We start from the raw sequence: 15,954 nt of genomic DNA, 5'->3' as shown, positions 1-15,954 counted from the left end.
GGTATGAGAGTTCACTACAAAAAAAACATACAACAGTCACTTTTTTTTTTTCGTGATTTTTGGCAATATTAGCCATGAATATTCGTGACTAAAGTCATTAGTAACAGTGCAGTTACAAGTTTTGATTCCGTGACTTTTGTGACTGTAACTATTGGGTTTTCTCACGATTAAAAACACCATTTCTTAACAAATTGTGTTGACCATCCAATTGCTCCAAAGTGGGCCCCACATCATGTCTAATCAAACTGTATTTATATTTTATTATTTTATTTGATTTGACTACGCTGTCCAACATCATTTCATTATCTTTAAAATAAAAAAAAATTCATTTCCATTATTATTTGTGTTATATTTGTGTCTTATATTTTTCACAATTATAATAATTTCCAATTCTTTTTTATGTTTATTTTTAACTGAAATTCAGATTCCTTACCGAAAACCATCTCTTACCGAAAGCCAGATCCCTTACTGAAAACCAGATTACAACAATCAAATCAAAATACCCATCACCCAATTCTTTGCTGAAATCACAATCAAAGCTAAAAAAAAATCTGAGTCAAGACCCATATATATATATATATATGTGATGACGCTAAAAAATGGTTCATCACTTTTGAGTCCAAATTAGTGATGAGGTATGCTGGATGATGGGTGAAGGTGAGGACCTTCACCAAGTGTGTGAAAATTTGAGCAAGCTGTAATTAAACAGAAGACAAGATATACATGGTTCACTCTTAATGAATGGCCTACGTCCACGGAGAAGTATATTCTCATTATTATAATAATGTGTATTTACATTTGTATATAGGATTGGACCCAAATCTAAAGATAAGAAGGGAGGAGCCCATGACTAAATATCAAGCTCAGCCCAGGGGATCCCTTCCTAAGTGGAGAGTGGTCTTCTTTTCTAGATGAGGGGGAGTCTACATATCTTGTAATGTTCCAATGTGGGACTCTTTGTCTTGCTTAGATTTGCTTCTAGTTGCTTGGTCAAATGTGATATAAACAATATATATATATATATCATCCTTCCATAAGAGTTGAAACTTTTAACCAAATAATTCAAACCAAGAAACTTAAGAATAAAAAACCAAAAGAAAAAATTCCAAACACAATCCAGCTACATATGAAGGTTTAGACTGACGTCGTCTTTGGTTGGGCTTCAACGTGGTTGTCAAAGAGACAATCGGATCTGTGTGAACAATGTCGTCGTTGGTTGGGCTTCACATATAAAAAAGTCTGATCTGAAAATGATTTCAACAGAAGGTTGAGAGATGGAAGCTTTCTAATTAAGTCTCATAAATAAAACCCACACATAAATAAAACCCATAACCATTCCTGAAATTAAACCCACATGAAAACTTCAAAAAACAAAAGATAGAGAGATATGGGAGACGCGCAAAGGAGGAAGAAGGAGAAGAAGGAGAAGAAGGAAGAGAAGAGAGAGGGATGGAAAAAAAAAATAGAGAGAGATATGGCAGACGCGCAAAAGAGGAAGAAGGAAAAAATTGCAGCGTGACAGAGGAAGAAGTAGGAGAGAGAGAGAGAGAGAGAGAGAGAGAGAGAAGAAGGAAAAAAAATTAAAAAGAGAGGAAGAGATGGACAGTGACGGAAGGAAGAAGATGGAAAAAAAATAAAAAAATGGAGGTGTTGGGAGATTTGAGATATGGGGAGAATAAAAATTACAAAAGAAAGAAAAAGAGGGGTTGGTTTGGGCGCATCTTCGATGCACGTGCATGCTCTCACATTTTTTATTATAATATTTATTATTTAGAATAACTATTACTAATTATTAGTCCTGATCTTTTGAAATACAGGGGTCCAAGAGATCTGTGGTCACTCACCGTTGGATGTAAATTCAACAGTTGACTCACTCTTGCACTCCTTTTTAAAAACTTTTTTAAACCATTGAATTAATATCCAAAGGTGGGTGACCACAATCTCTTAGACTCCTGTGGTCCAAAAGATCGGAACTTTACTAATTATATAGAGGAAAGAGAAAAGAGCCTTGATTAGTGAGACAGATTCCATCCATATATTTTTATTAAATTACCATTGTAAATATTATCCTCTCTTATATTTTATTTGCTCACCCGTTATGAGCCACATTCTTGGGAAACTGGAAGTAAACTTCCTCATCTTTTCATGAATTCACATTAAATGCAAAGCAAAGAGAACGTTTTCTGCATTTGCTCACACCCAAACTCTTCTGAGAGAGTGAGACTTTTCAGCAAAAAGAGAAAAACATCCTAGAAACTAGAGGCCGCTCCACCAAAAGCATGTCTCCTATAGTAATAAAAAATTAGTTAAATGTTGCAATAAACAAAACATATCCGGTGGTCTCGGTTTAACTTTCAACAAGCATTGACAGGCAGGTTGTGTCAGGGAAGTCGTGGGCTCTTCATCACGTGAAAACGCATAAATAACTGAAGACCGGAAGTTTCAGCGACATTTGCCTTTTACATTTGCTCACGTCCAAACTCTTCAAGTAAAAAAGACTCATATTTGGCTTAGCGAATCCAGAGAGAAGCAAACATTGAAACAATTATGTTGGCTTCCATGGCCAACCGAGGAGCCTCTTCTTCTTCTGCTTCTTTCACCAAATCATGGAAATACCATGTCTTTCTGAGCTTCAAAGGCGAAGACACGCGCCACAACTTCACAGACCATTTGTATAGCGCTTTATGTCAACAAGGCATTAACTCCTTCAGGGATGATGATGAGCTCATAAGAGGAGAAGAAATATCAAGTGCGCTTTTCACAGCAATTGAAGAATCAAAGATTTCTGTCGTTGTGTTCTCTAAAAACTATGCCTCTTCAAAGTGGTGTTTGGATGAACTTGTTAAGATTCTTGACTGCAAGAAATCAAAACAACAACTGGTCATACCAGTTTTTTACAAGGTGAATCCATCAGATGTACGGAATCAGAGAGGTAGCTTCGGGGATGCACTGGCTAACATGGAGTGCAAATACAAAGAAAACATGCAGAAGGTCAACAAATGGAGGGCAGCTCTTTCACAAGTAGCATCTTTGTCAGGGTTCACTTTGGACGAGTAAATTTCTAACCCCCTTATATAATGCTTTTCCTTCTGTTTTGTTTGTAATAAGTGTAGCCACTATATTTTTATGTCAATAATTAATTAATAGTGCGAAAATTATTATGGTTATACTTATTATTAATAAATTAATTTTCTCCGTTTAAAAAATTATATTTATTATTGAAAAATATAAGATCGTGTATTTTAAAAATAAAACTAGTTTTGATTCCAATTCTTGAAAAACTTTAATTGGAATCAGTTTTATAAGAGTTAATTTATTCATCGTCGCTCAAAATTCTCTTCTTTTTGTGTGTATAATGTTCTTTATATTTTTTATTTTATGTAGAAATGCCATGTCACTAAATGCTTCATTTTCTTTTCAATTGGCAGGCGTCAATCTGAATATGAGTTTATCCAAAACATTATTGAGGAGATTTCAAAACACGTATTAAACACCGTGTGTTTGGAAGTGGCAGAGCATCCAGTTGGAATGCAAGCTCAAGTACAAGTTATGAATGAGCTACTAGATTTGGGGGAAAGCGATGTTCGTATGATAGGTGTGTGGGGAACTGGTGGAATAGGTAAGACCACAATTGCTAAAGCTGTTTATAATTCAATTGCCCACAAATTTGAGAGTTGTTCCTTTTTGGCAAACGTTAGAGAAAGGTCAACGTCGCATGAAGGTTCAGTCGGATTACAAGAGAATCTTCTTTCTGACATTCAAAGGGTAAAAAATTTGAAGGTGACCAATGTTGATAAAGGAGTCACTATGATAAAGGAATGGTTGAGTCGTAGAAAGGTTCTCTTGGTTCTTGATGACGTGGATGACATGGAACAGTTACACAAGTTAGTTGGGGCACGTGATTGGTTTGGTGTAGGCAGTAGAATTATCATAACAACAAGGGATAAGCAACTGTTAACTGCTCATGAGGTTAATTTAATACATGAGGTCAAGATTTTAGATGATGATAAAGCTCTTGAGCTCTTCTGTTGGCATGCCTTCAAAACAAGTGGGCCTCCTTTGGGTGATTATGTGAAACTTGCAGAACGTGCAATACGCTATGCTCAAGGCCTTCCTTTGGCTTTGAAAGTTCTCGGTTGTTGTCTATGTGGTGGAAGTATAGATAAATGGGAACATGCATTGGATGGTTTCAAAAGCAAGAAAATTCAAGATGTTCTCAAAATAAGTTACGATACCTTGGATGATATTGTCAAGGAGGTTTTCCTTGACATCGCATGTTTCTTTAAGGGTAAAAGTAGAAACTATGTGATAGAAACACTAGAAGCTTGTGACCTCAGCCCTAGGTATGGTATTGAAGTACTCATTGAAAAGGCCCTCATAAGTGTTGAACATGGAGATTATATTCGGATGCATGACTTATTAGAAGAGATGGGTAAGGACATAGTTGAGCAAGAGTCGCCCACTGAAGCCGGAGGACGTAGCAGATTGTGGTTTCATGAAGATGTCGAGCATGTTCTGACTAATAATACTGTAAGTATAATAATTATTATTATTTTTATCTGGAAGAAAAGTTGAATTTGAAACTGGTGCATGTTTTTTATTAAATACTTTGTAACAATGGTCCCTTTTCTTTTTTATGTTAGGGGAAAAAAAAAATCGTAGCCATCATGTTAAATTCTCCTAAAAAGGATTATGAGATATTCTTGGATGTTGACTGCTTCTCGAAGATGAAAAATCTTAAAATTTTCATGAACTATAACGTATGTCTTTCTGGAGACATTGGTTGTCTCCCAAACATGTTGAGAGTGCTTGATTGGTATAGATGTCCGCTCCAATCTTTTCCACCCAATTTTCGTCCAAAGGGACTAGGGTTGCTCAATCTGCCTTACAGCCGCATCAAACAACTAGGGGAGGGATTGAAGGTACTTTAAGAGGTCTCGTTTATTAACTGATGTAAATTTCTTTAATGCTATCCATTTGATTATTATTATTATTTCAATTCTTTTTCGGTTTCACAGCATTTGACAAAGTTGACATCTTTGAATTTAATGGGCTCTGAATTCCTAACTGAAATCCCCGACCTATCCGGCAGCCCAAACTTAAGGTACTTGAATGCGAGTTGTTGTGAAAGTTTGGTTGAGGTTCATCCATCTGTTGGATATCTTGATAAACTTCAATATTTGGCCTTTGCTGGCTGTCGTGAACTCACCAAGTTTCCAAATAAAGTTTGCTGGAAATATCTGGAATATTTGGGTCTTAGCGGTTGCACAAAGTTGGAGAGTTTACCAGAAATTGTGGACAAAATGGAATCCTTAATTGAATTGGACCTTGGGAGAACTGCTATAAAAGAATTGCCTTCCTCAATTGGACATCTAACTACACTTGAAAAGTTATGTTTAGAAAGAACTGCAATAGAAGAGTTGCCTTCATCAATTGGAGATTTCACTGCGCTTGAAATTTTAAATTTAGAAGGATGTGAAAACCTTGCAAATCTGCCACAAAGTATTTATGAGTTGCAAAATCTCACATATTTAAACCTGAATCGATGCCTGAAACTTGTCACACTTCCAAATAAATTGATCTCTAAAGTTTTATCGAGTGCAGAATCACTTCCTCTATTTTCATTATGGATGCAAGAGTGCAATGTATCATACATTAATTCCTTGGAGAATTTTTGTTGCTGGTTGAACTTTAATGATATTGATCTATCCAAAAGCAATTTTGTCAGTCTTCCTGTGTGCAAATTTGTCAACTTGAAGATGCTTAATTTGAGTGGTTGCAAGAAGCTTGTAGAAATTGTAGGACAACTTCCAGCGTCTATAGAAATTATCAATATGGCTGATTGCATATCACTGGAAAGATTTCCAACATTGTCAAAGATATTGGAAGACGAAGACATGCAACATATTCAGTACATGAATTTGTCCAATTGCCATAGGCTATGCGATAATATAGGGTTGGACGCTGCAAAGATGGCAAATATTTTAGTGAATCAGGTGACGTATATATCTTTTTCTCTTAATTTCTATATAATACGCGTACATTACATGTATTGTTAATGCTATAGTATGCACGCATGACTAATTAATATACGCCTCTCTTGTCTTGTCTTGTGTTACAGGCAGCAGTCAATACCGAACATTTTATTAATGTTTTACTTCCAGGCAGTGAAGTTCCAGAGTCGTTGAGTTTTCGCAAGGACGTAGGTGTACTTCTTCCAAATGATAACGATCATTTGTTGGACTTACCGATTGAAATTCCTTGGACTTCCGGATTGGAGAACTTGGTTTTGTGTATTGTTTGTGAACCTACGGAATCATTTATTAGGCTGCAGTTTCCTTATTTGTCAATTTTGAATTCGACGTATCCTGGTAATGATTACTCAGTGTCGAAAGGATTGACAGGGGCAGGTCATGTGGGGCTGCGCTATATTGCAGTACCGCGCAAAATTCCATTACCTGCTCACACGAAGCGAAGGAGTGATGATCAATTGAAGTCGTTTATTCATCGAATTATTAATGTTTCCTACAAGGGCGGCAGAGGGCTCTTCAAAAGCTGTGGGGTCCATCTGTCTCTTAACAGCATGCCAAAGGATGGTTTTGGTTTTTGCTCAATGCCAGAGGATGGTGATGATGATGAAAATGAAGAGGAATTAGATGCTGATGATGGTGATGAAGTTCGACCCGGAAAGAGAAAAAAGATTACCTCCCTCTGCATTTCAATGTGAGTTCGCGTCACTTTTTTTGTTCTTTTAAAAAACCTTTTTATTAGCCTCCCCTTCCAGCACAAAATTAGTAATGATTACACCACTTTCTATTTTTATTTATTTTTTATTTTTTGATTTGCAGTGACACTCACTTAAGGACCTAAAAATGATATTTTGTGAGCAACTATTCAATATAGACCATTAGATTAATCTAATGGCATAAATAACGAGTAGTTTAAACCCTAGTTATACTCCTTATAAATCTGCAATAATTCCCCCTTAAAAAAATCTGCAACAATTGTAAAAAAATAAAAAATAAATTAGGGAGACATAGTTCGGATACATTAAAAATTAAGTCTTAGGAACCAAATCAAAGGTTGGCCCTTTATTCTTTCGCTATTTTTTCTCCCTTTTCTCGTTTATGTTCGTTTTGTGTATTGGATGTTGAAAATACAGTCACTGTATAATTAGTTATGGTGGGCCCTTTTTTTTTTCCTCGCTTCCTAATTTGGACACTTTCTTTCTTTTTAATTATTTCCAGGGTTTAATGAAAATACTTTTCTATTCTAGAAACAGTTTAGGGTTTAATGAAAACACTTTTCTTAACAGGAACCGACACAAATTCCACTTTGAAATCCAAGCTGAACCCTGTGCATGTCCGACACCTAGTGGATGCCGGGCACAAATGACCAAATTGCCCTTCTAACCAAACTTCAATGAAATTCGAGTATGACTTCTACCGAAAATTCAGCAGAGTCTCCCCTGTAAATTGGACATTTTCCAAAGATTCCCACCTATAAAACAAGCATATATGTTTATATATAACCCAACTGCCAATATGTATCAAATTATATCAAAAATCAAGCATCATACTATTCTGGCATCAGGCCTCAATAAATCGAATAAATCATTATGCTAATAAAATTCATCCCAGCTTTCAGAATATCAATAATACACTAACAATCTCAAAGACTCCAACTCTTGGCTGCACCTTGTAAACGTAGGCTACCTACGTACCCTTACCGAGGTATCAAGTCACACGTATTTATTTCCTCTACTCATGTCAGTCACACATTGAAAATAAGTATACCATACACTGAACTCCCGTATTTTAGTTCAAGAATATCTCATAACTGAAATTCTCTCCACCTAGGCGTAACTCTAATCCTGATTCGTCAACTCCATTAATACCGTCAATTCCATCCTCGCAGGCTGGGCAGCAATCCTAGCAGGTCTCAGAGATACCCCTTCTATCCGAGCTGCAATCCTCGCAGGCCAAGCTGCAAACCTTGTAGGTCTCGGAGATACTGCTTATATCCAAGCCGCAACCTATAATTAACTATCTATTCAATCCGAAACAAGACTTAGATAACTCATTCTCGGTCAGGACTCATCTACATGACCATTTTATCATTTCTCAAAGGATATAACTGCCTCGGAAAATTCACGGTCGACCAAGGTGTCAAACTGCCCATACGTGGTCAATAGGGCCAACGGAGCCCACGACCTCCTATCACCAATCCGAGAGTTCCTAAAGGTTCCAATATGCCTAGGACACATGTCTCGAGAGTTTGATCTCCATCGGACGGTCAGATTACTCACGATCGCACGATCGGATGGTTACTGTAAACCTAGCCCTAGGGTTGGCATTTTTGGAGTATCCGGAACTCAGATTTACGATTCGTCGACTTCTATATGATCCTGGAATTATTTAGTTCAACCTATCTGAAAAAGACTATGATCCAAAGTCTCAAACATATCGAGCCAGAAAATTGCATAGTAGGCGAGATCCGTACAGGGTTCAAACGTTAACCAAAATGGAATCTATAACGCGCTCGTGAGAACAAGGAGGTCATTTTAGGACCCAAAGCCGGTCCACTGCTAGCCCACGCGCCGCCATACGCATCAGCAACATGTGGGTGCCTTGAGTAAAACCTTATTTGGAACCACTTTTGTTCTTAGACCCACCCCAAAAACTGGCCGGAAGTGGCAGGAATTGTGATCCCAAAATTGGCCGAACCCTAACTCAAAAATCAACCTGTCAAATGTAGAAATTTCTCAAATCCTACCCAACTATCAGCTAGAGCCTGAAAAGTAATTGTAAAACCATACGTTGATTGCCGGAATTGGTGGCGGAGGAGAGAGATCGAGAGGTTTGAATCTCGGGGAAAACCGGCTGGGTTTTCGAGTTTTTCGGCAATTAGAGCGGTCGACAACGTCGGGGGTGCGGTGAAATGGAGAGCTAAGGTGGTGGCGGTCCAATCTAGACCGGTCTCGTGGCCAGTGACGCGACAGGGCGACGACGGCAGCCCTTGGAGCCATTCGACTAGAGAGAAAACAGAGAGAGGGAGGGTTGTTAGGAGGAGAAAGAGGAGAGAGTTTTTAAAATTTGATTTGCAAATTTCCATTTTGCCCTTCGCCGTATTTTGATCGTATCTTTCTCGATACAACTTGGATTTGAGCAAATTACATGTCTACGAACTCATCTCGATGTGTTCTATGCAGATGTGTCATTGAAATTCCCAAATTCTTTCCCAAATAAAAAAGTCAACTTTTAAACCTAATGAAATATTCTGAGGGTATTCTAATCATTTCCTTGAATAAAATAATAATTAAAAATTAATTTAGGATCGGGTTGTTACATACTGCTTCTATCCGAGCCATAACCTATAATTAACTATCTATTCAACCCGAAACAAGACTTAGATAACTCATTCTCGTTCAGGACTCGTCGACGTGACCATTTTCTCACTTCTCAAAAGATATAACTGCCTCGAAAAATTCACGATCGACCGAGGTGTCAAACTGCCTATACTTGGTCAACAAGGCCCAGGGCCCACGACCTCCTATCACCAATCCGAGAGTCCCTAAAGGTTCCAATATGCCTAGGACACATGTCTCGAGAGTTTGACAACATCTTTTCCCCCAAACCATCATCTTTGCCCCCAAACGATTTGCTAATCCTAATATGTTAGATGGTTAAACAACCTAAGACAACACTCCCCTCTACAATGGTATAGTTGTAACCTATGCTTACTACAACATCCCAAACTGGATGCAATCTCCAACACTGCCTAAGCTCTCGAATCCAACATACCCACAACTCCAGTTTTACTTTCCCCAATCCTCGACATAAAAATTTATGTCCCCAATTATAGTTCCGCTCGAGCCGTTTACTTTCAACCTGTATATTATATTTTTCATATGAAAACCTCAACAAATTTTTCACACCCTTCTGGATGCCTTAAACTCAGTCATACCGGGAAAACGAAATAATCTGATATCATGTCAGGCACTCCACTAGAGTAAAGATGCACACGAGGTGCCAAGTCTACAGGAATTTAACCTAAAATAATAGAGTTCAGTGTATGGCATACTTATTTTCAGTGTGTGATTGACATGAGTAGAGGAAATAACTACAAGTGGTTTGATCCCTCAGTAAGGGTACGTAGGCAGCCTAAGTTTACAAAGTGCAGCCACGAGTTGGAGTCTTTGAGAATGTTAGTGTATTATTGATATTCTGAAAGCTGAGATGAATTTTATTAGCATAATGATTTATTGAGGCCTGAGGCCATAATAGTATGATGCTTGATTTTTGATGAATGGTTGAGAAGTGCCTTGGGACTCAAAAAGTACTAAAGTCCCAAAAAGTCAACCCTGGGACCCCGTGGGCCCACGAGCTCTAAATTCTAATCCGGAAGCTCCTAGAGGTTCCAATATACTTAGGACACAAGTCCCAAAAGTTTGATCTCGATCGGACGGTCGGATCGACCACGATTGTACAATTGGATAGTTATTGTAAACCTAACCCTAGGGTTCGTGATTTCGGAGTATCCGGGACTCCGATTCGCGATCCGTCGTATCCTACATTTTTTTAGAAATACGAGGTACGACATAGTGAATTTGGGTTTGATCCAATGGTCCAAACCTATTGAACCTGGATATTGCACAATATGCAAAATCCGTTCGAGGCTCAAATAGTATCCAAATGTGAGGAAAACTTTTGTGGGCATAGGAAATGTTTTCTAAAGTTAGTGCATGCACTTCTAGGAGCCGGGGGTCAGGGTTTTATTTAAATACTTATACTGAGCAGTTTTATTATTTAAATATTCATTATGTTTTAATCAGGCACACGGGCTTGGACCGACCTGCAGGAAGGACCTTCAAGGGATCCAGCTAGCTCGGACCAGGAGTGAGTGGACCTTTGCTTTCATAAATGGTTTTATGCAATTTAAATTCATTATTTGATCTATATAAGCATGCAATAGATCGAGGGTTTTCTAGCATGTGTTGCTAAGGTTAAGTATTTTATTTATTGGCTACCGAGATGTGAGTACCTAAAGAATAGTAAAAATAAGGATTTTAGAAATCGAATAAGATGGTGGCAGAGTTTTAAGATGAGAGGTGATAGTTTTATTTATATTAAGTAGTGTCTTCAGTTAAGTCAGCATGCTTGAATTTTGCCCCATGAGGAATGCAGCTTAGGTGGGTCTAGTGTCCCTTGAGTCTTGCAGGAGGGCGGATCAGGCTAACCTGAGTCCTGCGAGGGTGTGTCACCACGGTGACACAAGGAATAGATAGGAATTAAGGTTTTGGTGAGAATAAATAAGTATGCCTAGGTAGTAAGTTGAACTTCATTTCAATGTCTTTCAGCATGATTAATGTTTGGTAATATATGCATATATATGAATGCATGAGTTTAGTACGAGTATATATATATGAGGATATTGATTCAGTTTTTATAACTGTTTTTACAGTAGGGTTAATATGTTCTTATACTATTTTCTAAAACTTTATTGTTGGTCCACTCACATTTTTCAATGTTTTGCGCCCCCAGGCAGTAGGCGTGCACAGTAATCCACCACAGGGCCATTCCCACTTCCCACGCTTCCCCATTCTGATATAGGGCTCTTCTGTAAATGAGTTGACTCTTTGTGAAATTTCTCAGTGGTTGCTCTGATAACCTGCCCAAGAACTCAGATTTAATTGTTGGATTGTATATGTATACGCATGCTGGCTGTTGGGTTGTATATATATGCTTGTTTGACAGGTGTAAATTTGGAAAATGATCAAACTATAGGGGAGACTTTGCCGAAATTTTTCGTAGGAGTCAAACTTGATATTTTATCGAGCTTAGAATAGAAGGGCAATTAGGTCATTTTTGCCCGGCACCCGCCAAGTGTCGGACACACACAAGGTTCGGCCTAGATTCCAAAGTGGAATTTGGGTCAGGTCCTGTCAACTTGGAAGATTAATATATATTTATAAAATTAAAAATTAAAGATAATAAATTTTATTTTTATGATATACATTTACTCATTATTATATATATATACAGTCCTGATCTCTTAGAGTACAGGGGTCCAAGAGATTTGTGGTCACTTACCGTTGGATGTAAATTCAACGGTTCACTCACTCTTGCACTCCTTTTAAGAAACTTTTTTGTGGTCATTTTCATATATGTTGAACTAGATAATTCCAGGACCGTGTAGGAATCGACGGATCATAAATCGGAGTCCCGGATACTCCGAAAATGTCAACCCTAGGGTTAGGTTTATGATAATTATCCAATTGTACGATCGTGGTCAATCTGATCGTCCAATCGAGATCAAACTCTATGGACTTATGTCCTAGGTATTCTGAAACCTCTAGGAGCTTCCGGATCATAATTGTGAGGTTGTGAGCCCATGGGTCTCGGGTTGACTTTTTGGGACTTTAGCGCTTTTTGAGTCCCGGGGCACTTCTCAATCATTCCAAATGTAAGGAAAGCTTTTGTGGGCATAGGAAGGATTCTAAAGCTAGTGCACGAACTTCTAGGAGCCAGGGGTCAGGGTGTTATATAAATGCTTATACCGAGCAGTTTTATTAATTAAATCTTCATGATATTTTAATCAAGCACACAGGCTCGGACCGACCCGCATGGAGGACCGTCAAGAGGTCCAGCTAGCTCGGACCAGGAGTGAGTGGACCTTTGCCTTTTAAATGATTTTATGCAAATTATATTCATTATTTGATATGTATAAGTATGCAATAGATCGAGGGCTTTCTAGCATGTATTGCTAAGGTTAAGTATTTTATTATTTGCTACCGAGATGAGAGTACCTAAGTATAGTAAAAATAAGGATTTTAGAAATCGGTTAGGATGGCGGCAGAGTTTTAAGATGAGGGCGGATCAAGCTAGGGATTTTTGAACTGTGGGAGCGAGGGATGCAGCTCGGGCTGGCCTAGTGTCCCTTGAGTCTTGCGAGGAGGGTGGATTAGGCTAACCTGAGTCCTGCGAGGGTGTGTCACCATGGTGACACGAGGAATAGATAGAAATTAAGGGAATTGACCGAATTAAATAAGTATACTCAGGTGATAGGTGGAATTTTACTTCATTGTCTTCCAGCATGATTAATGTTTAGTAATATGTGTATATATATATATATATATGAATGCATGAGTTTAGTACGAGTATATATGAGGATATTGATTCAGTTTTTATAACTGTTTTTACAATGGGGTTAGTATAACTATTTTCTAAAACTTTGTTTTTGGTTCACTCACATTTTTTCAATGTTTTGCACCCTCAGGCAGTAGGCGTGCACAATGATCCACCACAGGGTCGTTTCCCACTTCCCGCGCTTCCCCATTCTGATGTAGAACTTAGATTTAACTATTGGAATGTATATATATACTCTGCCGAATTTTCGGTAGGAGTTAAGCTTGATATTTTATCGAACTTTGAATGAAAAGGCAATTAGGTCATTTGTGCCCGGCACTTGTCAGGTGTCAGACACGCACAGGGTTCGGCCCGAATTCCAAAGCAGAATTTGGGTTGAACATTTTCCAAAAACTCCACCTGTAAAACAAGCATATACATATATAACCTAACTATTCAACATGCATTAAATTATATCCAAGAAAACAACATCATATCATTCTAGGCTCAGGCCTCAACTAATCAAATAAATCATTCTGCAAAATAAGTTCATCTTAACTTTCAGAATATCCACAGTACACTAGCAATCTCAAAGACTTCAATTCGTGGCTGCACCTTGTAACATCAGGATGCCTACGTACCCTTACTGAGGGATCAAGCCACATGTAGTTCTTTTTAACACTTGTATCAATCATATACTGAAATATAAATATGTCATACACTGCACCCCCTTTAGTTTAGTTTAAGAATATCTTAGAACTGAAATTCTCTACACCTAGTCATACCCCTATTCCATTAATGCTATCAATTCCATCCTCGCAGGCCAAGCTGCAATCTTCGTAAGCATTAGAGACACCACTTCTATCCGAGCTGCAATCCTCGCAGGCCGAGCAGTAATCCTCGCAAGCCAAGCTGCAATCCTTGCAGGCCGAGCCGCAATCCTCGCAGGCCTAGCCGCAATCCTCGCAGGCCAAGCTGCAATCCTCGCAAGCCTCGGAGATACGGCTTCTATCCAAGCCGCAACCTATAAATAACTATCTACTGAACCCATAACATGATTTACATAACTCTGTTTCGGTTAAGACTCGTTTACATGGTCATTTCATCATTTCTCAACGGATATTTATATAACTGCCTCGGGAGACTCAAGGTCAACCGAGGGACCTAACCACCTAAACTTGGTCAACCGAGCCCGCAGGGCCCACATCCGCATGTCACAAATCTGGGAGTCCCCAAAGGTTCCAATATGCCTAGGACACATGTTCCAGGAGTTTGGTCTCGATCGGACGGTTACTGTGAACACCCTAGGGTTGGCATTTTCAGAGTATTCAGGACTCCGATTTACGATCCGTCTACTCCTATACGATCCTGGAATTATTTAGATCAACATATATGAAATTTATTGTGATCCAATGGTTCCAACGTATCAAAGCCGGAAATCGCACAATAGGCGAGATCCGTTCGAGGTTCAAACGTTATCCGAATTGAAATCCGCGAGAACCTACACGCTCATGAGGACCAACAGATCATTTCAGAACACAATGCTAGGCCACCATCCTGCCCATGCCCCGCCACACGCGTGGGTGGCTTGATCAATTTTCGACTGCCAGAAATACTCCAAACAGCCATCCCAAACTCCTACCTTAACACCCTATTGGGAACTACTTTTGTTCTTTGACCTACCCCAAAAACTGGGCGGAAGTGGCCGGAATTGAGATCCCAAAACCGACCGAAATCCAATTCCAAAATCAAGGTGTCTAGCTACAAATTGATGAAAACCTACCCAACCATCAGGTAGAGCATGAGAAATAGCTAGAAATCCATGCCTCACTCGTCCAACTTGGCGGTAGGAGGAGAGAGAACGAGCTGACGAAAATCCGTCACAAATCTGGCCGGAATTCAGTATTTTCCGACGAGTTTGAAGGCGTTTGACGGCGGAAAACGGTTCGGGGTTTGACAGTGGTGACTGGCCGAGCCTTTTGGCATCGGGTTTGGGGGTTGGGGTGGCCGAAAGTGGTGGCTGCAGGGGAAGGGGAGGCCGGTTGGAGAGAACCATCGAGGGGGAAGGGGTTTCGTAGAGAGAGAGAGAGAAGGGAGAATCATATTTTTTTTAAATATGATTTTCCCTCAATTACGGTTTTCTCCCTCGAGGAATTTTGATTGAATTTCCTTTGTGATAACTTCAATTCGAGCCCATTATGTGTCTACGGACTCGTTTCGACTTGATCTATGCAATGGCATAATCAAAGTTCCCAAATTCCTTCTTGGTCACAAAGTCAACTTTAAACCTAATAAAATATTCTGAGGGTATTCTAGTCCTTCAGTTGAATAAAATAATAATTAAGAATTAATTAAGGATCGGGTTGTTACAAAGTACCCCCTTAAGAAAATTTCGTCCTCGAAATTTCTTAACCGCCACTCAAATCGGTAAAGAACTAGGCCCTTATCTACTACTCGGTTTCTTAAGTAACCTCCTCCATAACTTGATATGGTAGGAATTTAACTTCCCTTGTTCTATGAGCCTCACCACAACTCCCAAGGAAATAATTTCAGAAATGCTCACTCACCCGCGACATACTCAACACCCTTAAACCAATTGTCGCGTACTACTTCTATCGGTGGTGGATCATTTTGGGCTTTGCCAACCTCACTGCCTATATAATTAAAAAAAAGCTCACAACTCCCTCATTCCCCTGTAACTTATTCATCAATTTCCTCTAACAATTTTGCATCCCATAATTTCTTTTATGAAATAATTTGACTTTTGAAAGCTCCTACCAATTTTTACCTCATCTCGGAGGATTCAGTGCTTCCAACTTTTTAGCTT

General features: G+C 38.9%; 1 protein-coding gene and 1 long non-coding RNA gene across 2 annotated transcripts; both read left to right on the top strand.

Annotated features, from left to right (window-relative positions):
• LOC18793487 (TMV resistance protein N) lies at positions 2,498-6,188 on the top strand. The gene is made up of 5 exons (XM_020554072.1): positions 2,498-3,053; positions 3,429-4,530; positions 4,644-4,922; positions 5,019-6,001; positions 6,122-6,188. Exons 1-5 carry the CDS (start codon positions 2,548-2,550, stop codon positions 6,186-6,188), a joined length of 2,937 nt encoding a protein of 978 aa, XP_020409661.1. The 5' UTR covers positions 2,498-2,547.
• LOC109946766 lies at positions 6,422-11,689 on the top strand. Its single transcript, XR_002269836.1, has 3 exons — positions 6,422-6,723; positions 10,835-10,898; positions 11,544-11,689. It is a non-coding gene; the product is annotated as an uncharacterized LOC109946766 (long non-coding RNA).

Source organism: Prunus persica, chromosome G1 (assembly GCF_000346465.2).
Source record: "Prunus persica cultivar Lovell chromosome G1, Prunus_persica_NCBIv2, whole genome shotgun sequence".
Classification (NCBI taxonomy): domain Eukaryota; kingdom Viridiplantae; phylum Streptophyta; class Magnoliopsida; order Rosales; family Rosaceae; genus Prunus; species Prunus persica.
Note: the sequence above shows the minus strand (reverse complement) of the source record. Positions and strands in the feature narration are given on the sequence as shown.

Bases quoted from the DNA above. Each gene is read 5' to 3' on its own strand.
- LOC18793487 (XM_020554072.1), top strand. From the start codon at position 2,548: ATGTTGGCTTCCATGGCCAACCGAGGAGCCTCTTCTTCTTCTGCTTCT. The intron at 4,531-4,643 runs GTAAGTATAATA...TTTTTATGTTAG, and splicing joins ATGTTCTGACTAATAATACT to GGGAAAAAAAAAATCGTAGC. The intron at 4,923-5,018 runs GTACTTTAAGAG...TCGGTTTCACAG, and splicing joins AACTAGGGGAGGGATTGAAG to CATTTGACAAAGTTGACATC.